The sequence below is a fragment of the Nothoprocta perdicaria genome, unplaced genomic scaffold (assembly GCF_003342845.1).
Source record: "Nothoprocta perdicaria isolate Ctin4 unplaced genomic scaffold, notPer1 scaffold_38, whole genome shotgun sequence".
Lineage (NCBI taxonomy): Eukaryota > Metazoa > Chordata > Aves > Tinamiformes > Tinamidae > Nothoprocta > Nothoprocta perdicaria.
The window spans coordinates 4,053,135-4,077,957 of NW_020455621.1; the positions used below are offsets into that span (position 1 = coordinate 4,053,135).

A 24,823-nucleotide genomic window follows, 5' to 3' on the forward strand; every position below is an offset into this window, starting at 1 on the left:
GTTACTATGACTGCTGGAGTGTGAATAGATTTTTCTTTTAGGGAAAGAAAAGCTTAGAATCTACTGATTAGTAATGAAGATATTTACAAATGACAACACATGATCCAGAGACTGTTCTTCCAAAACATCACTTGCTCCAAAGATGGATAAAACACAACTCTGTTACTGGCGGCAACTATGTCCACAGCAAACAAGAATGTTAAAAATCCTCCTCTCCCACAGTAACTACTTGGAAGAAGATCAAAATGACATATTCACATAATTAACTTTCAAGACATCAGTATTAAAATCAGGTGACATTTTCAACAAAGCCTTGACACAGATCTAACTACACTACATTTTCAGACTCCAGTTGTGCAAAAGCAGCTCTGCCAATCCACTCTAGGAAGACTCCACCAGCTCTAAGGGTCCATATAATCACTCCTAAGCAGTGTGGGAGCATAAGGGGCATTACTATGAAAACAAAAAGCATTTATTTTATGCATGTGAACAATATCACTGCAGTCAAAAATAAATGCTTTCAGCTTAGCCTTCAATTATGTGGATTTCTGGATTTTTTTTTTAATTTTAAACTACAAACCAGTAGGTAAAATTCATACTTTGATGAATTAAGGTTGTTCCCTAAGTGTTAGCAATCTGGACACATCTGTTCCAGAAAATTAAAATCTTCACTGTCAAACTGTGCTTACTAACTATATCAGGGCATGTGCCACTGCACAGAGGGCCAGGCAAGGCCTTATGACTACATAAGATGCTCACCCTGCTCTCACATCTCAATTAAGGATGAGCGCGGTACCTACACATTATAATAGCATTCCACATTGAGGAAAATTTCACCTTCTTAGCTTTCAAATGGCTACCAGAGCACAATTTAAGGCCAGGTTTGAAAAACAAATGGCCAAAACCACAAAACTCCCCATTACCATGTAATCAACAACTATCAACTATCAACGATGACTATGAGGTGCAAATTCATGGGTTTTGTTTAGCCATTATACATCCAATTCATGCCATATTTTTCTTCTAAAAAATCTTTTCTGTTATACTTAAGTTTCAAAAAAACTCATAAAACTCATACCAATGTATGAGACATATATGTGTTTTCAAATCTCTTTAAAATGATTGTTCTGGAGAAATCATTTACAAGACAGCAGACAAATCTGGACAAAGGGAAAGGGATACAGAATGCTCAAAATTAGGAGCAGATTTTAAATTTCATATAATGTCCTTGAATGACCCTACTTTAAGAAATAATTCTTGGACCTGATTGCAGCTCTGTTGAAACAACTGGCAAAACTCCTACTTCAAAGTGGAAAAAATTCCACCACTGCCCCAAAGAACACATAAAGCAGACCTTTTATGCTGACACAGCACACTTGCCTCTTCACAGCAATGTCTTGTCAAATCCTGAGATCCTACAGCACTGAGGAGGCATCTCCAGAAACTTGTGTGACCCAAGAACACCATCCTATCAATCGCAGAAGAATGTGAGGAAACAATTAACCTGCCTATCCAGTTCTTGAGAGAAAAAGAAAAAAAAATCATGGAAGATTTCTAAATCCTATGCAAGTAAACTGCCACTGACAAATTAGCAATTTGGCAATGTATGGCACAAAATGGCTGTAGCATATGGCTACAGTACACATGAAATGTTGAAATCATTACTATTTTTAGAGGCTTTCATTACATGATAGAACAGAAATACCACAAAGCATAAGCCATTCACCTTCTGGGCAGCTACCCAACTTTTCCTAACTTACTTCTTCACCTAAATTTCATAAATCCTTTGGGAAACTTCCTTCTGGAGCTCCACTTCAACCTGCTTATAAGGAGAGGTAAAGTACACATCTGTGGTAGCCCAGGAAGCATCCTGGGCACAGGATGGGCAGGGTAGCTGCCTGGGCAGGGTAGCTGCTTCCCAACAGCACAGTGGAGAAATTGAAGCTGGGTTGGAAAAAAAGACACATCTTGCTCTGGTGCAAGTCCTTAACACAGTCGTGGCATAGTCAGCAATGTCACGTGGTCAAACCTGTGCTCCTTCCAGCTGCCTGCAAGGTGACAGTCTCCTTTCAAGAAGAACAGCTCCCCGCGAGGGTTAACAAATGATGGTGACAACCTACCTTTGACTTTTCCTTCGCTCTCTGGAAGAGCATCCCAGGAGGCGGCGACAGAGGTCGGTTTGCCTTTTAATGGCCAAACATCCAAATTTTCAGGTGCGCTGGCAGGAGCTGTGAAACAGCCACAGGCAAAAGAGGCAGCTAAGAAATGCTCACTCACATGGCATACACTTCTTGCTCCTCCTTCTCATTGCAAAACTTTCTATATGACCATTTCAAGGATGAAAACTGAAGTATACAAATGACTCAGGTTCATGTGTGCCTATATTATATCTCTGTACAAGGTCCCCATTTTTACTGCACACTTCTGGGGAAAGGCTGTTAGCACAAGACTGCTACTATGGCTTAGCTGAGTGTAAAGCTCCTGTAATTTGGTTGCTGTGGATCACTTCACTATACCAAAACTTGAGTCTTCTCAGTGGTACAGACAGAATTTAGAAATTACCAGAATTCATCCCAAGAAATACCCACACCAATCTCTCATCTGTTCTAATCCTGCCATAATAGCGGCCCTGGACATGCTCACTAGGGCCTACTCCAGGAAAACAGGCAGCAGCACCAAGGCTGTTTTTACTTTTCTGCTTCTCCTGTCTAGGCCTCAAGACAGATGTATTTTGCAGCTTAAACCCTCAAAATTTGTATCATACCAAAGATCTCTTTAATACATACCCGCTTCTGGGGTCCGCTGGTAAACAGACACGCTCCACTTGCCTTCCTTTTCTCCCTCCAAGATTTGGACAGCAAATTCATACATGGTATCTGGCATCAGATTCTCCACCAGCGCCCGCCGGTGAGGTACCCGCTTGTAATCCCACCTTGCTGATTCCCCTTTTTCCCGATAACGAACATTGTACTGCCTGGGATTAGAAATACAGGAGGTAAAAAGTCACTCTGCAAAAATGACAGCATTAGCAGAATCAGACAGGTTGTGTTTGCCTTGGCTGCCTGCTGCAGAGGGAAGGCTGAACAGCGCCAAGTGAGGCCTATGGTACTTACTTTGCCGTAACAACTGGTCTTTAAAAACAAAAACATAAATACAAAAAAAAATGCTGTGGCCCGACCTCTAAGTCGATTTACACAGATCTCTAAGTACCAGAGAACAGGTTCAGTGGGGTGAAGGGGTTAAGTGGTCCCATATTTACCCATATCAGTTTTCTAACTACCAGCCACGGGTATGCAAAAGGATATGTAAATCTCTACCTTCTACTATGTTCTCAGCTAAATTATTCCAATAATGAACTATTAATAAATCAATGCAAACCAATTAGCAGTCATTTTAAAGGAACTCTTCTTCAGTATGTATTCACAGAATCATAGAGCAACAGAATAGTTGAGACTCGAAGTGACCTCCGGAGATCTAGTCCAACCCTCCCTGCTCAAGCAGGGCAGCCTACAGCATGTTGCCTAGGATGGTATCCAGATGGCTTTTGAGCACCTCCAAGCATGAAGACTCCGCAACCTCTCTGGGAAAAATATTACAGTGCTCAGTCACTCTCCCAGTCAAGACGTTTTTCCCTAATATTGAGATGGAACTACCGTGTTTGAGTTTGTGCCCATTGCCTAGGACTTGCCCGATCGCTGGGCACCACTGAGGAGACTCTGGCCCTATCGTCTTTGCACCCTCCCTTCAGATACTTATACACATTGATAAGATCTCCCTTCAGTCTTCCCCACCCTGAACAGTTCCAGCTCTTGCAGCCTTTGCTCATAGGAGAGATGCTCCAGGACTTTCAGCATCCAAGCAGCCCTTTGCAAGACTCATTCCAGTAGCTCCATTACTCTCTTTACTGCAAAGCCCAGCACTGAACCCAGCACCCCAGTTGTGGCCTCACCAGGACTGAGTAGCAAGGAAGGATCCCCTCCCTCAACTTGCTGGCAACACTCTTCCTAATGCACCCCAGGACAACACCGGCCTTCTCGGCCACAAGGGCAAGCACCGGGCTAATTACCTATCTGCTGCAAAGGGCTAATTACCTATTTGCCGTAAAGGGCTAATTACCTATTTGCCGCAACCCTCTGTTTTTCATACAGCGGGTCTGTCCAAACCACGAGCACAGACTGAGAGGACATGACTCGAACACTTATGTCTTGTGCCACCTCCACCTCTTCCTCCTCTGAAATGGCAAAGTAAAACAGCAAGTCAATAGCAAGGACACTGGACATCTCTGTAAAAATGTAACTGTCTTCTCCTGATGTTTTAAAAGGCACCCAGCATAGCTGTGTAACAAATAAGAGTTCTAAAAAGTTCTAATAGTCATTAAAGGAAATCACAGAATCACTGAAAATGCAATCACTGAAGGAAATGAATACAATCATCGAATCATTCATATCCTGAAGTTATCAGGATAGTTTTGGCAAACATTTTTACAAAACTTTAAACTGAAGTTAAACTAATTTGATTTTCTGAAGTATTTTGATTTTGGTGAAGCTTAATTTTCTATCTGTTCATTAAAGTTATTACAGTCTGCTCTAGGGACTTCCCTATGAAGGAGATTCATCACTCTTATTAATGTGATAATGACTATTCCCAAATACCTACAGGCACAGAATACAAAGGGTGCAACATCCTGGGCCAAGTCTTAAAGAACAGTATTATAAAAATGATGATACCTCAGGAAAGGGATCAACCATCTCTGGAGTATGCAGCACTAGGACACCAACATTTTTATGTACTGGAGAAGGGCTACATAAGCTGCAGGGTTTAGCATTTATCACATAGCTACTCTAATGTTTTCTGTAGAGCAGGGGGTAAGGGAAAGCATTTCCTTGTGTTTTAAATCAGAGAACTCTATCACTTGGACTGTACAAGGAACAAACTTTTGGAAGTACAAGGTACAAACTTTTCTCTGTTTTCAACTCAAACAAAATTTCAAGAACAGAGCTTGTGTTTTCCCTTCCATAATCCACAGTGTCCTTACACAGCACACTCACTGGTATCAAGCTAACACTTGTTTGATTTTTCTCTTTGTATTTTTTCCATGATATTTCTAAGTTTGGTTATATCAAATTAATGTATGACTGACAGTTCCCAAATAGGTATTTTTCATCTGTGTCAAAACATCTGAAACTCTCTGTAATTCCTGTAATACTCTCATTGTAATGCAATGGGGTGGGACGGTGACCCAGGCAGGGAGATGACTGAGCCTCATGGATCCTTTTGAATCTGCACTACAATGTGTAGTATTTTGTTTCCAAAGCAAGTGACAATTTCTGCTGTCCAGACTCAATCACCTGCAGATCAGTTCCCCATGACATGGGGCAGAGACTTGGCAATGATGTACATGGTCCTGAAAGTCCTGCTGCTGATTCTGACTGACTTCTCTACTGTGGTCACTGCAGTGCATTAGGTCTGTCAAGAGGAGGAGATTTTTATATATATATATATATATATATGTGTGTGTGTGTGTGTGTGTATATATATATGTTTATATTTATGTTTATATTTGTATACATATATACAACAACCAACCAAAAAAAAAAAAACATGTTGTAGCCAATTTTATTAAGTCCTGCTTGAGTTAGTTAGAGCAGCAATCAGAGATATTCACCAGGCCCTGTGGTCCACAGGGAAATATCTAGCGGGACTTGCCCCAGAGAACTTAGTCTAAAATCACAAAGCTAGCTCTTTTCATTGAAATGGTCCCATTGATGGCAGATGTGAAAGAAACATACCTGTGACCTTCCTCTTAATTAAAGATGACCTATATACAGGTTGACTCCGTCCTTGGGAGTTTCTTGATGGCAACGAAACCACGTGAACTGATTCAGAGGCTGTATATGTGAGAAAAAAAAAAAAGTAGTCTTTTCTGTAACCTCTTTCATAGCAAAAAAAATAAATAAATAAAAATAGAAAGTTTACTTTTTTTTAGGCAAAAGCCTGTTTTATTTCTTTCTGTGATAAAAAGGAGAAGCTTCTCAGGAAGATAACTTATTTGGATTCATAGTATCTATATCTCAGAGATTTGAATTTGCATGCAGCAAGAATAGACCTCATATTTTTGAAGTAGAAAAGCACATTATTAACAGGAAAAAAAATTACAGGAGTCCATCATTGTAGGTCTGAGTATCTCTCATGATCATTTCTTCATTATTTAAAAGTTCACTCCTTCTCCCTCTTGGAAAAGAAGTAGCATAAAAGCAATGAAAACAAGWAGCAGGTGCTTAAAACCATGTTACATAGTATTTCTCATCAAGATTAAGTACTTTACAGAACTCTCACTAAGTTGCAGACAAGATTTCCATCGCCTGCATTGATCCCCAGGCACCTCCAACTCTGCACAGCAGTGGCACGTGCAGAGCACAAAGGGTATGGGGAAGTTTCTTGCACATACTCATGAGGGGCCAGGCTTTGGGAGTCCCTTGGGAGTGGAAGAGGAGGAAGAGGAGGCAGCAGGAGGCAGCAGCTAAGCAGGACATCTCTAGGTCTGTCCCCCTGCATACGGTAACACAACAGCAGCATCTCTGGGTCTGTATCACATCAGGACCATTTAGTTTCGTGCCCACAGAATCCCTCTACAGCTACTATCCAGTAGTAGCTGGAAACTGCTGTCCAGCTACTGGACAGCAGAAACTGCTGAAGAAACTCAGAGCACAAGCAAGAGTAGAAGAAGCCGAAAATAGAAATAAGGCCCTCATGGAGAGCCTCAGACCACAGAGGGTACTGGATTTACAATACAAAATCTGCATGGATATAGAAGAACTGGCAGTCACCATATGCCTCTTTCCAGGGATGATCATTGCATAGAAAGATGAAAAAGTGAAAGAATACTAGAAAAGGAATAAAAAACGAGTAGGAGATTTGTGTTAGGAAAGATCTGGAACTCTGGAATAACTGACAAAGATGACTAAGGACTTTTCTCTTTCTGGCCAAATCGAGATAAAAGATTTTATACAAAAAGCAGACGAGGAAATAGATACTCACATTTCAAGACCAGGAACTCTGGCAGCCACATGTAATTTTGGAATCACCATTCATTTTATAATCTAAGACCAGACCACCCGAGGGATGAGCTTGCAGCTTAGATGGGATATTTTGGGGGAAACAGGTTTAACCTTAAGCAAACGCACCCAAACAGCAAAAAGAAGATGAAGCTTCTAGGGAAAATATCCAATTAATACTTAGGAGTGGAGACACCTATCGCTCAGAGTAGGCTAGAGAAATTCAGGCAGCCAGAAAGAAACAGGAACATGTGGAGATGACACAAACAGCACAGAGGGAAATGCACAGCCTCTAAGGAAACAGAACTGTTATGGTTAGGTGGGAAATTCTTTAAATACATGATGACATCTAGGGCACAAGTGCAAATCACCACCAGCATGGCAGAAAGCGGGAAAACACAGAAGAGGCCAACTTGAAAAAATCAGGAGCTCTTAATAACGTGGAACTCAGAAAAGAACTAGAGAGGACCTGGTCATAGGAATGCAATGATCAAGTACAGAGTCTACGAAACCATAATGTAGGTTAATCTATGATCACCATTAGCAACAGGGGGTGAGAGATGTGCTTTTAGCCTGGAGAGCATCCTTGTGAGCTACTCTACACGAAACGATACAGAACCAACTGAAGGGCTCCTGGGCAAGCGTAGGCCTGCATCAGCTGAGCTACATGGCACGAGGCCCTTTGGCTTACCCAGCTTTTTTGCTTCCTGGTTCTGTCGCTCTTGTGGCAGCGGAGCGTAGCTCATCCTTCGGCTGCTTTCTCCATACCCACGGAGGTAGCCTTGGGATCTGCTGCGTGGACCCCTGAAGCCTGCTCCATACGACGGCTTCCACCGAAATGGGGACCTGCCGTCTGGGGACTGGGCACGCGCCCTCAGGGGTCTGCTTGGCAGGTCCTTCCCTTCAAAAAACAAAGCAAACACACAAAGCCCATCATGATTACCTCACAGCATGTGACACGTACAGCAGTCTACTTAAGTTTGTTGCAAGCTCATTTATGAAATAACACAAGAATAAAAAGCAGAATTTTATACCTCTTTAATTTTGCTATAAAGTCCAGCTCTAATAACAAGTTTCCCAAGTGGGATATACAATCCTCAATAGCTTCTTTCCAAGGCACTTCAGACAGACTGGTGCAAGGCACCCGAAGTGAAAACATACCATAATACAAGGACACCTGCCAGAAACTGTCCTCCAGCTTTCCTGTTTCATCTTTTCCCTTTTTCTTAATCCCCTTTCCATAGCACAGGCATACCAGTACATTGCTTTTTGGCAAGTGCTAAAGGTCACTGTAAAATGAAGCACAGAACCATACCTCTATTTTTAAACTTTCATTTAAAAAGTCATCTACATTAAAAGCAGGTTTGCTTCTCCTAATCCATCACTAATGGTTCTGCTTACTGACAGCCTCACGTTTAACAGCTCTGTCTCTACATGCTTCAGCTGTAGACTTTCAAAGTTCAGAATCACAAGCTCCCATTATACAACCCCTTGAGCATCCAGCACTGCAGCAGGTACCTTACACAAGTCATCTGCTTTTCTATTTGCTGATAAATTAACGTCTCTCTTTTAGAAAGCAAGACTGAGGTAAGGCTAATTCAGGTAACTCATCTGCTTGCTCTGAACAGCTTTTCCAGTTTCTGTGCTGTTCTCCATCGTGTATGAACTACACCATGCTAATGCACAGGCTGCAAGCAGAGACAGGCAGAAGCAGGAAGAAGAAGGGCACTCACTGCATCAGCTATGACAGATATCTTTATTACAAGTGATGAGATGAAAAGTGCCGATCAGCAAGCACTGATGAGCCACCAAGTCAAAAAAAGGGTCACGGTGAAGAAGAGATGTCTTTCACTTGGTGCTCAGGAGCAGGACTCCCCCATTCTCTCTGGGCACTGGCATCCCCAGGCTGCACGAGCTGCCAGCCGGGAGCTTAGGCACTGTGGTGCAACCCCCTCACTCACTGCCTAGGCTGCTTATTGCAACTGCAGCGGCACTTGTGTTCAAAGGAGCAGTGAGAGACTCAGCAATACCTGCCAGGTAGACAGTGCAAGAAACCTTGGCGGTGCCCTAGCCATGGGAAACGTCTCTGCCAGGCCCTCTGTGCCAAACGAGGTGCCGCAGAGCAAGACTCCTCTTTCAGCACCAGGTCAGGAGCTCCTATCTATTCAGGGCAGTGCGTGAACAGGTATTTGACTTTAGGAATGCATGTATGTCTGCATGTCCTTATGCATGCTGAAAACGGGTCATCTTTAGTATTACCACCTAGTGCTAGTTTCTTCTTGAATCAAGCTGTTCTTCACAGCCCTGGGGCTTGATGTGCTGACAGGGCTGCACAGGAAGAGTGGTGAAGCACTGGAACAGGCTGCCTCAGGCAGTGTTGGAGTCACCGTCCCTGTCAGTGTGCAAGAAACGTGCAGATGAGGCACTTACTTAGGGACATGGTTTAGTAGGCATGGTAGTGATGGGATTACGGTTGGGCTTGATGATCTTGAAGGTCTTTTCCAACCATAATGATGCTACGATTCTTTCACCCTTCCAATACATCTTCTTGTATTAAGTTTTCCTTTGGAAGGGACTATAGCAATTCCCAAAGATCCTCTTGAGAATATGATGGAAAATGTTGAGTTTCAGTACTGATAGGACATATAACATAGCCAGAGAAACACTATCCTCCCAAGGAGCTCCAATTTTCTACTGAAACACTAGGCAGAAGCTCAGGGAGGGACAAATCTTGTCTTTACATTTTGCCTGCTGAGAGACAGATCATTTTAAATGTGTGGACTTCAGCAGCTTCTCTCTTCTGGCTACTGCTTGTTACTCYGGGAAAACAAAGCATCTATAAACCCTAATTAATCAGCCAATGAAGCCGCATTTACAGATGCAAAAAAACCTGGATGGATGTTTTATAAACAATAAAATATTTTTTGATATACAAGAAGTAGGGTTGCTTTTATGAGGCTCTCTTCCTACTTTCCAAGCAACATAAGCATGCACCCAACCTTTAGTAAAACACCTGCTTTCACAGAGCTTCTTTTTTTCTGCTCTCCTGAGCAGCTGCTTAATACAGGTTTCAAAAGCCTATCAGTTACTGTTGACACGGGTATCCAGCTTCCACTGACAGTATCACCACGGGAACTAGAGAGCAGACAGAATTCCAGATGGAAGAGCTCCAGAGGTCTTGTCCAACCTGCTGCTCAGAGAGGGACTACCTACAACACACCACGAGGCCAGCTCTGACTTTGCCAAGCCAATGCTTCCACAACTCCACGGATGGAGATTGCACAGCCTCTCTGTGGACCTGCTCCAGGACCTCCTCCCACCTCACCAGCCTCTGAGGGTGAATTTTTTCCTAGTGGCCGGCCCAAATCTCACCCATTTTGCACTACATGCCACCACCAAGGGCAGATGGCTCTGATATGACACCTCTCCAAGGAGCTGTAGGCTGCAGTGGGACCTCCCCTTGCCTTCCTCCACCACCAGTACCCCCAGCCCTGGGCAGCGAGGAGCAGGAACCTCCCTCGACCTGCAGCCACGCTCTCGCTACGCATGCAGCTGGTGACTCTGCGAGGAGCCCGGGGGCTCAGCGTGGTGGGAAGCGAAGCTGCAGTCCATCAGCTCTGCTTTACCAAAGTCGCAGCTTTCCAACTGGAATTACAATAAAGAGTTGTCAGRGACAAAGGATACAAAAGGAACCAACCCAGCCAGAAAGCCATATGGAAAGTATTCAGCTTAAAACAAATGTGGCTTTAGGCAAAAAAAGGAGTTTATCGGCTCTAATGCTGAATGAAGACGACTGGCAGGGCTAAGATTATAAAAACAAGACTTGTGATTACTGTCCTTGTGGTAGCCCCATGCTGCTTTATTGCACATTGCTCCTGTCTCATCAGTTCACTTTCCATTTGTGCTACTGGCTGCAGGCTGATCCCAGGTGTCTGGGGGCATCGAGGACCAGAGCACGGTTCAATTAAATAACCTCGCTGGTAGGTGCTGACTCACCAGGAACAATGTTTGTTTCTGAGTAAAATGTGTGCCAGATTTGACCAGAAAGGGGTTTTTGGCTAAAAACAGAGAGAAGCAGAGGGGAATTTGACCCCGTAGCCCAAAGTCTGGGAGCAGCAAACTGCTCTGGTTCAGCTCAGGGCCCTGAGCGCAACCACATGGAGGCAGGAGCTGAGGTCGAGACGGTAAATAGTCCGGATCCTCATGGGAAGGATAACCCTGGGATTGCAGAGGTTGAGTGACAAGAATAGCTCATTGCGGCCTATCGCCCAATCCTGCAAGCCAAGCTCATTTGTCTTAAAAAAACAGTTGTCTGAAGCAAGCAATACTACTTAGGAGAGAAAGAATAAATCTGATCCATCATTCCAAGTTATTCAGTCCCCAAACTAGCTCTTTCTGTGAGGATCCTGAACTCTCTAGGAACAACGGTCTTGTTCAGCTCACAGTTAAATGAAGAATTAGATGATGCTGTCACAGCAGGCCAAGCGCCAGGGGACACATCCCACGACCGCCCTGTGTCACTAGGATCTCATCGTTCATCGCACATGAGCATCTGGACATGGCAAGATCTGAACTTGCTCAGGAGCCTATGTGACAGGTTTTGTGCCAYGCTGAGCTAATGCAAAACAAAACAAAACAAAAAGCCTCTTGAAAAATCAAGGCATCACTTCAACCTTAGCTTAAGGGAGATGAAGAAAAGTGCAAGAAAAGGAGAGGTTGAAACAAGTGACATAAAAGTTAGTGAAAGAATTACTGTAATAACATTAAAGGCAACACAGAAACAGGAACACAAAGGGTAAGTTGATGTGGACTAGGAGGAAGCATAACACTGAAATTGAGAAAAAGGCAAGGGATAAGCAGCATGAAAGGAAATGAGAGACAGATAAGATTACGCAGAGCTGGAGCCATTGGGAGGATGCTGAGCTTCATCCACTTCCAACAGGACATATCCTCCAGCCTCTTCCAAACAGTTGAATGTCATAAAAATTGCTTCATTTAAGCACACATACGCACCAGATACACAAATACACCAACCTTTATCAATGGAAGGACTCAACAYGTAAATCAAACTCCACAACTAGCCCACCTCTCACCTCGCAGCAYGAGCAGGTTGCATTACCCCTCATTCTGACCTTCAATACCACAACTCCCACCAGTCCTGGTGAGCCCAATCCAACCAGCTRGGCCTGGGACCCTGTTTCCTTCTAGGAGCCCTCAGCACGGGGGAACATTTCCGAGGTTTACCTGAGCCGCAGTCTGATCCTGCCACTCACCTCTTCCTACCACAGATCCCTCACAATRCTCTCAACTTTGGCAGGCTGCTTGGAGCCTCAGAGAAAGATGGTCCCAACAGGTCCCAAGACAAGACAAGCATGAAAATCGCACAAYGAACAATTATTACAGTGCCTGTGGCTTCAGCATCACCGTCTTATGAAGGACATTTTGAAACCGTTCCGGATTCCAGCTGTCTGTTTCCCATGTAACACCTACTCTGGCACCTCAGGAAGTCAACTGGACTTTAGCAAATTCTGGGTGAGGTCCCAGAACAGTAGCAATGAAAAGGCTGGCTCTTAAAAACCAACCCTTTTTCTTTCCTAGAAAATATTAGGATCATCAACCAAGTGTTTAGCAGAACTGAAGACTGATTCTTCTTTGCCTCCTCACTATTTGCCCCTTTTGATATGGTCAGGTTTTTCACTGTTGGTTCCAAAACTGATTTAACAGTTCTACRCACCTGCACTCTAGATTAAGTAAATCAACCTGGATACATCTTAAGACCCCATTTAAAGAACWACCTGCAATTGCAGCAAAACTAAATACTTTCCTACATTCAGGGTAGTGAAGGGGAGTTGGAGTTACTCCCTATCTTGAGTGCTGAAATCCAACATTAGCTATAGCTCCAGGAATTTGTGTACAGTATCTTGGCCCCAAAAATGCAGTGCTGATTAAAGGCTTGGTACAGGATTTTCATTGTTGAAATGTCCACTAATAACGCCAAAGTTTCTCTGTGTGTCAGGACTGTGGGAGAACATTTTATAAATGATGCAAGTCCAGAGCCTGAGGTCTAAGCTTAGGATAAAAAATACTCTAAACAACCACACAAGGAGGCAGCTTGCACTTGCCAAATCACACAGACTCTTCAGAGGGCCTCATCAATTATCTAGCAAGGAAAAAACAAATTAGCTACCAAAGAAAAGGAAAGTAATGACCCCTTGTTATCAATCCATAATTATGGGGAATATTCCCCAGCCAATCCCAACCAATCAAAACCTTTTAAGATATAAATTTAACAAGTCACTGAAATCTGAGGCCACATTATCAGGCACTGTCAATTCACCACCACAATTCTAGGTTCTAAATGTTTGCTTTTTCCTTCTGTAGCCATCAAAAAACTTCTCTGCATTTTTCGCCCTATGTGTCACTACTTCAGGACTGGAAAGTTGGATCTATAAAATGTGTTCTGCTGCAAAGGGAACACACATTTGGCAAACAACATCCATATAGTCTATAAACATCTACCCAAGCTCTCCTTCCACTTCAGACAGMAGCTCGGGAGGCTTAAGCACAGCAACCCCATCATGGAAAAAGTAACAGCTTGGAGAGAGAAGCTGTACTTGTTTAGAGATAACAAGCACATCACAAACCGATCAAACACACTCACCAGAACATACCAAAAATGCCAAATGGCAAACGAAAACCAGGCAGGGTAACTGTACCAAAAATCAGCATAGCCCACAGTGCAACAGAAAAAGTTGGGGGGGTGATTTGTAAGGAAGTTCTAGGCATCAAATGAGACTGACACTATACCCTGGATCCAAAAAACAGATGTGGCAAATGCAACCTAGGAACCACCTACACTTGCCCCTTTTKGGCAGCCTGGGAAACAAGAGACAACATCGCTGCCCAGGGGTACAGAAAAAGTGACGGAYACCGATGCTGCAGAAGGCACCAGGTCTATTGCCTTTCAGTGGCATATCACTTTGTACACTCATTTTAAGGATCGGGACAATTCTGATGTGCCGCTTTATTTTTTTAATCTAGTTTGAAATACATTATGGGGAAAAAAAAAAAAAAAAAAAAGATGTATCTGGACAAGGGATAGGCTGAACTTTAGTCGAAGAGCCAGGCGTTTTAAGCTCTGTAATCGTTTGTGCAGCTTCCAGGCAAGTTGTTATTCATCATAAGCAAAAGCAAAGTTGCACTTTACCCTCCCTCAGAGCCACACAGAAAGAGAACAGTCCACCTTTCCGGCCCAACAATCAGCTGATGATCAGAGATGGCAGTTTTGTCCACTGCTTTCAAGAGCTCTCACTGTTGGCCACCTTCACACAGCTATCGCAAGGCCACATCGGCAGAAAGGAAAATAACAAGAGGACAGACAAAACACTGTAAGAAGATACTTGTTTTCCACCCCAAAATTAAATGCACCGTGTCACTTTGGCAAAATTTTAATGGATTTTCTTTTCAGCTGACGGCTTGATCCGAGCTCAGTTGAGAAAATGGGAGCAATTCCACCRACTTCAGCAAGGGCTGGATAAGGGCCATCGCCAGAAGAATTCATTCTGCAAAGATATTTCCTGTAACTGGTGTGCCAGCTCAAACAGTGCTGATGTGGCCCTCTAAATCAAGATGCGCTGATTACTCTAACTACACAAAACTCTCAATCTGATGATTTATTAAAGATCAGTTTTAGCACAAAGGATATCACTAATTCCAGTGGGACTCTCCGYGGCATTAAGGCAGCGAACATGTGTATGAAGATGTATAGGATCAAATAAAGTAGGTTTGAAATGGCAGAAAAAAATCCAGTCTTAGGCTTATTGGGTGGGTAGGTCCCTCACCATTTGAAAATCTGTGTCAACCTTGCCCCTATAAGGACTGCTCAGCTCTTTTAATACCACTAATTTGTACATTCAGCATCAGATCTCCTCCTTGGAAATACGCCAATCAGTTTATGCAGTGGAGGCAAGTTCCAAATAAAGCCTTTGTTTCTCACAGAAAAAAAGTTGTTCCACACATTTCCACTCACTGCTGCTTGGCCGCAGAAAGCCGGGACTGGAAGCCCTTAGCTCCTGCACTGCACAATGCAAAGTGTGCCATAACGCACCAGGCCCAGCCAGGAGTTTCGGGAAGAGCACCAGCATCCAACAGGAATGTCTGATTTATGTAGAGTTATTCATCATAAATCTGTAGAGGAGGCTACCTGGCATCCGAGGCACATTCCTGACACTGACAGTATTAACAGATGCTAACAGATTAACAGATACTTCCTTTGAAGAGGCCTCTGAATGCTAAGTACAGGAGGATTAGGGCATTTATCAACCTCAGCAATGCATCTCTATACGCTCAGTGCCTATCTGATGATTTACAAACAACTGGCAGTGATTTACTGATGGTTTAATAGTGCTCGACACGTTCCCAGGGGCCTGATGAAGTCAATACAGAAGTTCCCTTCTATGCCAGCTCAAGGCTTCTCAGCAGCAAGGCTGAAGGCTGTGACAGCCATAGAGCAAGAGCGATCACGTGGGCCCATCAGTGCTCTAGGGGGAGAGGTCAGGCACGTGAAGCTGCTCTGGGGCAGGAAGGCAAAGAAGCTGAAACAAGCTTATTTCAAAATACTTTCCAGCTAGGATCCTCCTCCCATGCCCACCCATGTCATTAGCTTCATGTACCCCCTCACAGTGCACAAAATCACAGCATCACAGAATGGTTGGGGTTGGAAGGGACCTCTAGAGATCATCTAGTTCAACCCCCCTGCTCCAGCAGGGACACCCAGAGCATGGGGCACAGGGTGKCATCCAGGCGGGTTTGGAAGATCTCCAGAGCAGGAGACTCCACAGCCTCCCTGGGCAGCCTGTGCCAGGGTTCTGTGACCCTCACAGTGAAGAAGTTCCTCCTCACATGCAGATGGAACTGCCTGGGTTTTCATTTGTCACTGGCCACCACCAAGAAGAGCTTGGCTCCATTCTCTTTACATTAAAACCAACTTCTTCAAAAGCAACAGTGCAGAATAGCTTTTAGATCTGCCACTTGAGATACCTTTCCTCTAACCMTCCACCTGGCTCTCTAATTCATATTAGTATTAGTCTATGCTTTTTCATGCTAGAACTGGTCTTTCTAATCTTCCTTCTGGAGTCTTTCCAAGACATCTGTCAAGGTCTTGACATCATTTGCTTGCTTACATTTGAATTTCTTCTTTTGGCAGAAATAATCTTATATCTATTGTTTTTCTGGAGAAAGGTTATTCTCTTTGACGTGGCTTAACCAGATCAGCAGAGAGTGCTAAAAACAGAACAACTAACAGCACAAGGATCCCTCTTCCCCTGCAGGACAAAGAGCGACAAATTCTGACTTTTTGAGGCTATTCCTGTCYTGCTCTTTTCTGCATCTATTCTGAGGCTATTACTCAGCAAAAAAATCCTAGGCAAAATCTAAACAGCAATAAATGGTACCAAAAGCAGAACTAGACTGAAAGCCCTTAAAATTTGATTCTAGCAACAAAAATTGCCTATAAATGTCTATAAAATGTCTGTATCATTCTAGTGAGTTTAAGCTGCACACATGTTTGGTAACTTGGTACCAAAACCTGGTGACTGATTTTATGCCTAACCTTTCTCCGGGCTTAAAAATGGCAGGGCTCATTCAAAGCCTGCTGATCTCAGTGAAAGTGTTTCCTTATCATGCCCATCACTGGAAATAAGGCCTGTAGAAAGGTGAACTCATAAATTATCAGAAAAAAAAATGTTGAAAGCAAGACAATAGTAGTGAAAATATATATATTATTCTTTTAAAAACATGGTCTGAGCTGCCAATGTGCCAATRGAGCTGACAAAGCCACCGATTCCAGCTGATTCCATGCACATAATTTCAGTCCCCACATCCTCAGTAATAAGAGTATTTTTGCTCCTTCTCTGAGAAGCAGCTGAGGTTTCCCAGTGCTGACACGGCACCACTCGGCAAGGCTTGTGGCTGTTTCAGTTGGCAGGTTCCCCGTGACTTTCAGATCCTGGTTAGCGGGCAAGAAATTCACATTCYTTGGCTTCAGTTGATACTTAGCTACAGAAATAGCACAAATATCGACTTATAATATCTTAAGCCCTGTTTCTAAGATAAATCAAAGCCTAAGGCTGCTTTAAGTATGAGGTCTGAACTTAATTTGACTGCAATCACAAACATGACAGAGGTCTGGCATAATGGCCATAGAGTTTGTTTTCCTCTAGCTAATCTTTGCATAGGGCGTTCTCTAGTTCTACTGAGAAACTCAGTGAAGGCTATGAAGTCTCCCGAGGAATATAGAATATTAATCCACACTGAGCTTCTCTTCCATGGCAAAATGTTGTCTGGAGCAAAACTAACCCCTTCAAAGCTTGTGTCTTTCTACACTACATACAAGACTCATCTCCAGTCCTTTCCTGTTTTCCTATTCACATTCTGTATTTACTCAGAAGTTTCTATGGTTCTGACAGCTTAAAATTAAACATAGCATCTCAAAAATCTGCCAGGAAAATACAGAGAAAACATAACAAGGCCATCAGAGCTGCAGCCTGTCACTCTTACAACTACAGTCKTATCTTTAAAATCATGGCCACCTGACTCGAACTCTTTTTCATGACTCTTCTGCTGGTCTTGACCAGGTCTTGAACATACACTGCTGATGGAAGAGAAGATCAGCACAGAAGAGAGAGCTACTGAGCATTATGGAACCACTTGGACGTCACCTCCATCCCAGGACACTCCTGAGTCTCAGACAGTTGGAGGCCAGGGAAGTTGTACCTACTTGTGCTCACTCTCCATGCACACTTCTCACAGCCCTCTCTATGGAGTCTGGGGGATTTTATCGCACTGGCTTGGATGCACACTTTGCTCAGCACTAAAGAAGCCCATTCCTACTAAAAAGAGGAACTTTTCTCCGAGTGAAGAGGAAGTGGYTTTAAAGCCCATTTCACATTTCTTTCCCCAGCACATTTGAGCCAGTCCAGGGGTAGAAGAAGAGTCCCATAGATATAAGAGCACACAGCAAAATCCACCACAGCAGTATGAGGAAAAGGCACCTTTTGCTAGCACTGCTGCTTTTATACGATGTTTCTCATGGTTTCATCCTCATCACATGGAAGAGGAGAAAGCATTTGCTCGGATGGCCTTGATCTAAATGGCTGTTTCATTGTCTGCAAACCTGCCAGCATGGGAGAGATGTCTCTAGATGCATTCACACACAGGGACAGACACAGAGCTTTCTTCAAGGTGAGGACAAGAATGACATCCCTCCTCCTCCTCCTCCACGCAGGGCAGCAAAGGGAGGCCCGGGGTGCAGTAGGTCACAGGCTGGAGCTGCCCTTCTCTCCCACACGGGCACCGTGGGACGCCGCTTTGCCCAGTCTGGAAGTGAGGAGGTCTGGGGTGACGGCAGTGCAGCCTACCCATACCTACCCTCACCACGGCTTGTGGGTGAGCTGGCCTGCGCACCCCTAGGTGGGCCCCAAAGGTGTCCACAGGCCGGGCAGGAGAACAGCATGGCCGTTGTTTCTAGGCCGTCATGTGTCCCCTCCGCCACCGCTCCCGCCCCGCTGTGCCCGAGCTTGCTTTGAAGTGGCTTGGCAAGGGACACCAGCCAGGTGGGGAGCATATGGCCTGTGGCCCAAGCCTGGGTCCTGCTTCCTGCAGGAATGGCCATAAATCTGCCGGGAGGCAGGTTTTCCGTGCGTGAAGGCACCCCTACTGAAACTGCAATGCTCATTATGGGGCTCACCAAACCGTGGCAGCACCTTGTGCTCTGCACCTGGATCGCTCCTCATGAACCGCAGACCTCCCTCCTTTGCRCTGCTTTCAAATCACTGGTGTGTTACAGACGCAGACAAGTGCAGGGGCTCTGCTCATTCAAAGGCTGAAGAAAATGCTGTACGTAATCATCCTGGTGGGATATATGGATCACACTCTGGAAACTCGGAGCAGGTAGCTCAGCTGTACCAGCTGTGCCAGCTTTTCTCTTGGCCCCATGCAGTAGTTACCTACACCTCCAAACCACCAAGCTTTATATGCTTAGTTCATCTCATTTAGTGCAATATTTCTACTGAAAAACACCTAGGCCTCTTCTGAACCCTGAGCAGCAGTTGGCCACAGGGCCACTTCTGTGGCACCAGAGCAGGAGACAGGAGCTGCCCTTCTCCATCCCAGTGTGGTTCGCTAGGTCAGAGAGAAGTGACAGCCCTCAGCCCCTTCACCATCACATTCCCAGTCTCCAGAGCCTCTGAAGAAACAGTTAATCCTGGACCCTTTAACACCCTCCGAATGGAAACGCTAACAACACTTAACAAGGCGGCAGTAGCAACTAGCAAAAATCTCATGACTTAAGCTGTTCTTCAGGTACCCCACACTGTAGGGTATGTCTTAAACTGTTCTTCAGGTACCCACACCCCACATTATCCCCAAAACAGGCCAGGGGAGACACTTAAGAAGCAAAGATCAGCTTTGCATAGAAAGTCTTGACAATTCATACGGTCTGGCTCTGCTTTTATCTCCTTCCTTCACGTATACTGCAGATGATAAGGCCACCCTCATTGGGGAGGTTGGTGTACACCTCTCTCTGAAGAGTTAAATAAAGGCTAGCCCTGCGCCCTTGCCTTGTATAGTGGCAAAGATTTCTTAATCTACCAGAAACTCACATGTTTATGTGAAGTCTTTCCACTTCATCGCTAGCTGAAGCGCACGTTTAACTTTCCACTGGAAACTGCCAAAAATTCCTCACTCACAAACTCAGAAAACAGGAATTCAAGCTTCATCATGTGTTCAAGGGAGAAAGTTAAAATTCTCTTTTATTCCATATTTCAAACTGTACATAAATCAGAAAATATTGAGAGTTTCCCAAAGCGCAGGTTTGCTAAAAATAAAATACTAGCTCTGTCAGTGCAACTTCAGATACTCCATATTCTTTCATAGCATCTCTCAGAGATGAAATTTATCACTGCAGATTTCAAAAAGCACATTTCAAAAGAATGCAGTAAAATCTGTTTATTCCTCTCCACAAAAATGCAAATTAAAATCAGTAAAATGCTATTTACCTACCAACTGTACAATACTATTTGCAGTTCATATATTGAACCAGCCCTGATTCTTCTAAATGACATTATGCTTCATTATTTATTTCAAAAGATCTTTCCAAAATATACAAATAGCTTTGTACCCTGAAAAGGGAAGCTGGCTGCACACGTTCCAAGTCTCTCAAAGTCTCCCAAAACTCATAATACTACATAAAATKCATGTCGAGGAAATGACAAGGATAATATCACCACTATTTCCAGCAACTTTGCTCTGGGCTGGGCTCAGTTCAGAAACATATAGACCCAGTTCCTGGTGACTGATAAACAACCTTCTTGTTTTATTTCATTTGCAGAAAGAAAATCTCTGCAGACAGATTCAGAGCGGTATCTCCATGCACAGCCCAGGGCTGTATTCTACTCTACACCTCATCCTACCAGACCTCAGAGGCATCACCAAGGAAAGGGCAGCAGCCGCTTGCCGTAACTTCAGGTAAGTAACCAGGAAAGTAACCAGCACTTTTCTTTAGACACTGTCAACTATCAGCTGGGACAGTCAGAAGATTTTAAACAACTTATAGCCTTGAGAAATGGCTGAATATACTCATGGCTTTGTAGGCTTGTAGAAGTGAAAACATTGGTATCTTCCTTGGTTTGGCTTCAGGATATGTAGAACAGAAAATACAGCTACCTACAAGACAACTGATATTTCGGCCTCTGAAGCTGAGGYGCAGAACTAGCCCCCTCCACGCGTGCACCACAAACTCCCCCAGCCAGCGGGACATCCAGCAAATGGGACATCTGTGGGGAAAACCCAACCCTTCACATGACCAAGGCTTCTGTAAACACCAGGAGAGAAGTGTCAGGAAGGAACAAGGCAAACACCAATGTCTACCAGTAGTCTCCACCACGCTGTACTTAGCAGGCAGCCTGTCTGCCTTTACTAACACATCCAGGTTTTAACACTGTCAGTGGGAGTTTTGGAAGGAGCGGGTGGAAAGAGTGGCACAGTGAAATGGTCTCTTTGGAAAGAGTGTCACAGTGGAAAGGGCATTGCTACTGCAGGGGGTTGGAAACGTACCAAAGTAGGTTTAAAGCATCTCCAATGAGAATGAACCACAGCTCTGCACCACATTTGTTTGTTGGTTTGTTTTTTTAAGAGCATGTATTAGGGGTCAGAATTCACCATCTCTGCTCAGACGTACTGTGTCGCCTATTACATATATTAGCTTTACCTTCAAGGGATATATTAATAGAGTAAGCATCTTTATGCACACATAGAAGTGGGGGGATCTGCTCTTTGCTCTCAATCCTAGTTTGTGAATGTTGACTGCTGTCTTGAACAAGCACCACTGACATTGCCTGTTAAGTAAAAGCACCCCTGTGGCAGGATAACCTAACCCATGACACTAGGAAATTAAAGCAGAACAAAAGCAGTTCGGAAGACAAAAGAGAATAACTGGCCAGCAAGATTTCAGAAAAAAAAAAAAAAATCTCAATTTGTAGTTGTTACTACCCTACCATCAAACTAGAAAGAAAAGTTCAGCCTATCATGCAGCTCATGCCCCAGAGTTGTCTTGGGTCTGGAAAAGAAAATGCATTCCACTTTAATCTGCTCCAAAAAGGAGCAGCAGAACTGCTGAGCAAGCACTGTCACCAGGCACAGTGAGAACACAGCTCTGAACGGTGCAAGCTGCAAAAACAGAAAAGCCAGTTCAACAATTTTTTTTTCCCTACAGTGTATTAACTTATTGCGGATCAATACTGAGAAATGTGATTTTACTATACTAGTCTTTTATCATTTTACTACACTAGTTTTACTATACTAGTCTTTTATCGTCTTTGTTATGTATGCCAACAAATTTGGAGACAACAGAATCTAAACCCAACCCAATGATCATGGTTTGGGTTGTTTTGTTGTTGCCATCGTTGTTTTCAAGGCAATCTGAAGAACAGAACTCTGAAGGTAACTCTCAGCTTTAGAGTCCTAAAACTCAAAAAACCTCTGGCATTTTTACCTTTTTTAGGGCAAACCGGTGCAAGATGCCACTGAAGCACTTTAAGGGAAAAGAGCAGACCCAGAGATGTCACTGAAAGCTGGCTTGGTTGAGCACAGCCTGACAGCTGCTATCTGACTGCTGCAAGGTGACCCTTGGACACTGAGCTGGCACCCACACAGGTCAGGGGCAAGCAAGTCTTTAAATGCCAGAACAAGTCAAAGCAACACCCTTCTGGCACTGCCTGCCTTGCTTGTTGGCTTGTGAGCTGTGAACATCTCTTCATCCACCTGGCCAGATCCTATAATGAGTTCCTGTTGAAAATCAACTCCTACTCCTAATACTGGCATCTTCTACTATCACAGGGCTTCTGCTAGACTGGCAGGGCATGAAAGGAGATGCATGGGCACGTCCTGCATGGCCAGTGCTGGAAAGGCAGTCCTGCAATGACCGCAGAAACAGCGTCCCAGGCCTTTGCCCAAGCCTGGCTGATGCTGGCAAGGCTGAGAAGCTTGTGCTGCTCTGAGAGCTCTAAGCAGCTTGTTGCTGTCTTCTGGGCCAGCCATCTGCTACCATGCAGCAACTCATTCTGTGAAAGCAGCAAAACTTCCTGAAACACAGTGATTTCCTCCTATACACATGAGCTCCAAATTATGGAAAAACTCCTACAAACATTTTGAAATTTCACTATTTGCTCTGCCATTTTTCACAGGGGCTGCTAGTAACAATAATAATAATTTTAAAATAATAATATTTATACAACAAGTGTAAGCAACCAAAAGCTATATATTTGTTGGAAGCCCCTCTTGCTCTGTTTGAGAACCAAATGGATTGCTTCTCACTGCCAACAGTCTGGCAAATGCTATGGCTAATTTCAAGCAGACAATTCTGTTTGGATTCATAGACTCTGCTTCTGCCATCCTTACACACCACAATTAGCAGCTTGTTTAGAAAGGCCCTGGTGTCAACAAAACAACATCCTTCTCTCCAAAGAAAGCACCATGTGGAATGGTGGCAACATATTAAAAAGAATACCCCACTCTTAAAGCATGCTTTCTTTATTCAGGAACATTTCCATTAGCACAGTGGCTGTTCTGAGGCTGCCGTCATCAGCCTCTAAGGCCCATCCATAATTTGAGCTTTTGCCTCAGTTCTCTCCATCCCAGCCAGCCTCTCTCATCCCATCTCCAGCCTTTGGGATGTCCGGAAACTAGGACAGTGCCTTGTATGGAACTGCATATCAACATGTTTGTATGCAGAAAGTGTTGCCAAACTGGCTGCAGTTGACTGCAGCCAAAAGAAATAGCATTAATCCTTTTACTATGAACTCATGTTGCAAGCTCGGTCGGAGCCATCCTCACACCCACTGTAGTTTCTGCTCGGGAAGACAAGCTGATTTGAACCTATCTGAGTGCAGAGCAACTCCAGCACTCACAGTTCAGATTCCTTAAAAAAAAAAAAAAGAAGACATCTTACAAAAAACTATCAGGATACAAACATTGGTATCAATGTCAAATTTTTTCAAGGAAAAAAAAAAACCCTATTTTTAAGAAAAATCGAGTTTATGTCTTAAAAGGTTACCTATAAAGTTTATGTCTTAAAAGGTTACCTAAAGTAAGAAAACTCCCCTCTCCTTTAGGCAGGCTGGCCCTGCGGAGAAGCTTCCCTTGCACAACAGGTGAACATGACTGGTTCCCTGGCGTCCTCCCGTGGAGCTGGTTTCTTCTTCAAAACAAGTGCACTGTGAGATGCACACGTACTGACCTGGAGGTCCCCACAGATCTCACACTGACCTGAGGCATTCACGTGCTCTGCCACCCATAGACTCGGGCCCACTGCAGCTGCCAGCTAAAAACTGTTTTCTCTCTCATGTCTTCCTCCCATCCCTGACAGGTATATGGATGTTTGCCTCCATTCTCAGCAGGGAGTGTGGAAACCATSCTCTCGCAGAAGCTCTGTGGCACCTCTATGCACACCAGGCTCCTCACACTCCTATTGCCCCATGCAGCAGAGTGGGCTTGTCACCATCACAAAGGAATGACTGAAGTAAACACAAAGCCACTTCCCTTTAACTTTTCTAATGTGACAGTCTGAAGTCTATTCCCATCCCTCCGAGGTTTTATGATGTCATTCCCATTCCTGCATCTCATCACCAGCTGCAGGTCTTCAGCCTGAACTGCAGAATATGGCCCCAGGCATGAGCGGGGTCCTGCAATGTCTCATACTGTTCACCATCCCTCCCCTGGAGTATTTTCTCCTAGCTGTTCTTCTAGCTGTTTTGCTATGGAAAGTTACTAAGTTTGCAGACATATGTGGCACTGAAGAAATCAACACTTCTTAGGGCACAACAGGYTTCAGTTCCTGAGGAGCAGCTATTAGACTGCAGACCAAAACCAGTGTGAGAACATACGGCATGAGACATCTCATGGCAATAAACGGGTGCTTTGCAAACACAACACGGTCTGGGAAGAGTTTCAGACAGACTCACAACAAGCCTGGTTAAGCATGTAGTTAAGTTCTTGGAGGGCTGACCAGTACAGTAGCCATAAAGAGATAAAAATGGGAAGTCACTGTTCTGTACACAATGATCATCTCATTACAAACACAAAAACAGAGTAATATACAAAGCTAACAAGAAAATATGGTTTGTTAATATTATTACTGAAGGTTCCCACTTTCTGATATTTCAGAGCTACAGCTATGCAATCACACAAGTGCTTATTTTTCTGCTGTATTTTAT

General features: G+C 44.0%; 1 protein-coding gene across 1 annotated transcript in view; it reads right to left on the reverse strand.

Annotated features, from left to right (window-relative positions):
• FNDC1 (fibronectin type III domain containing 1) overlaps positions 1-9,495 on the reverse strand; it is a 46,584-nt gene extending 37,089 nt beyond the window's left edge. Inside the window, exons 1-6 of the mRNA XM_026044726.1 lie at positions 9,486-9,495; positions 7,747-7,956; positions 5,790-5,888; positions 4,117-4,231; positions 2,787-2,974; positions 2,121-2,228 (exon numbers count right to left, since the gene is read on the reverse strand). Of these exons, the coding sequence (XP_025900511.1) occupies positions 2,121-2,228; positions 2,787-2,974; positions 4,117-4,231; positions 5,790-5,888; positions 7,747-7,956; positions 9,486-9,495 (730 nt within the window). The remainder of the gene's footprint in view (positions 1-2,120; positions 2,229-2,786; positions 2,975-4,116; positions 4,232-5,789; positions 5,889-7,746; positions 7,957-9,485) is intronic.
• Between the last annotated feature and the right edge of the window lie 15,328 nt (positions 9,496-24,823).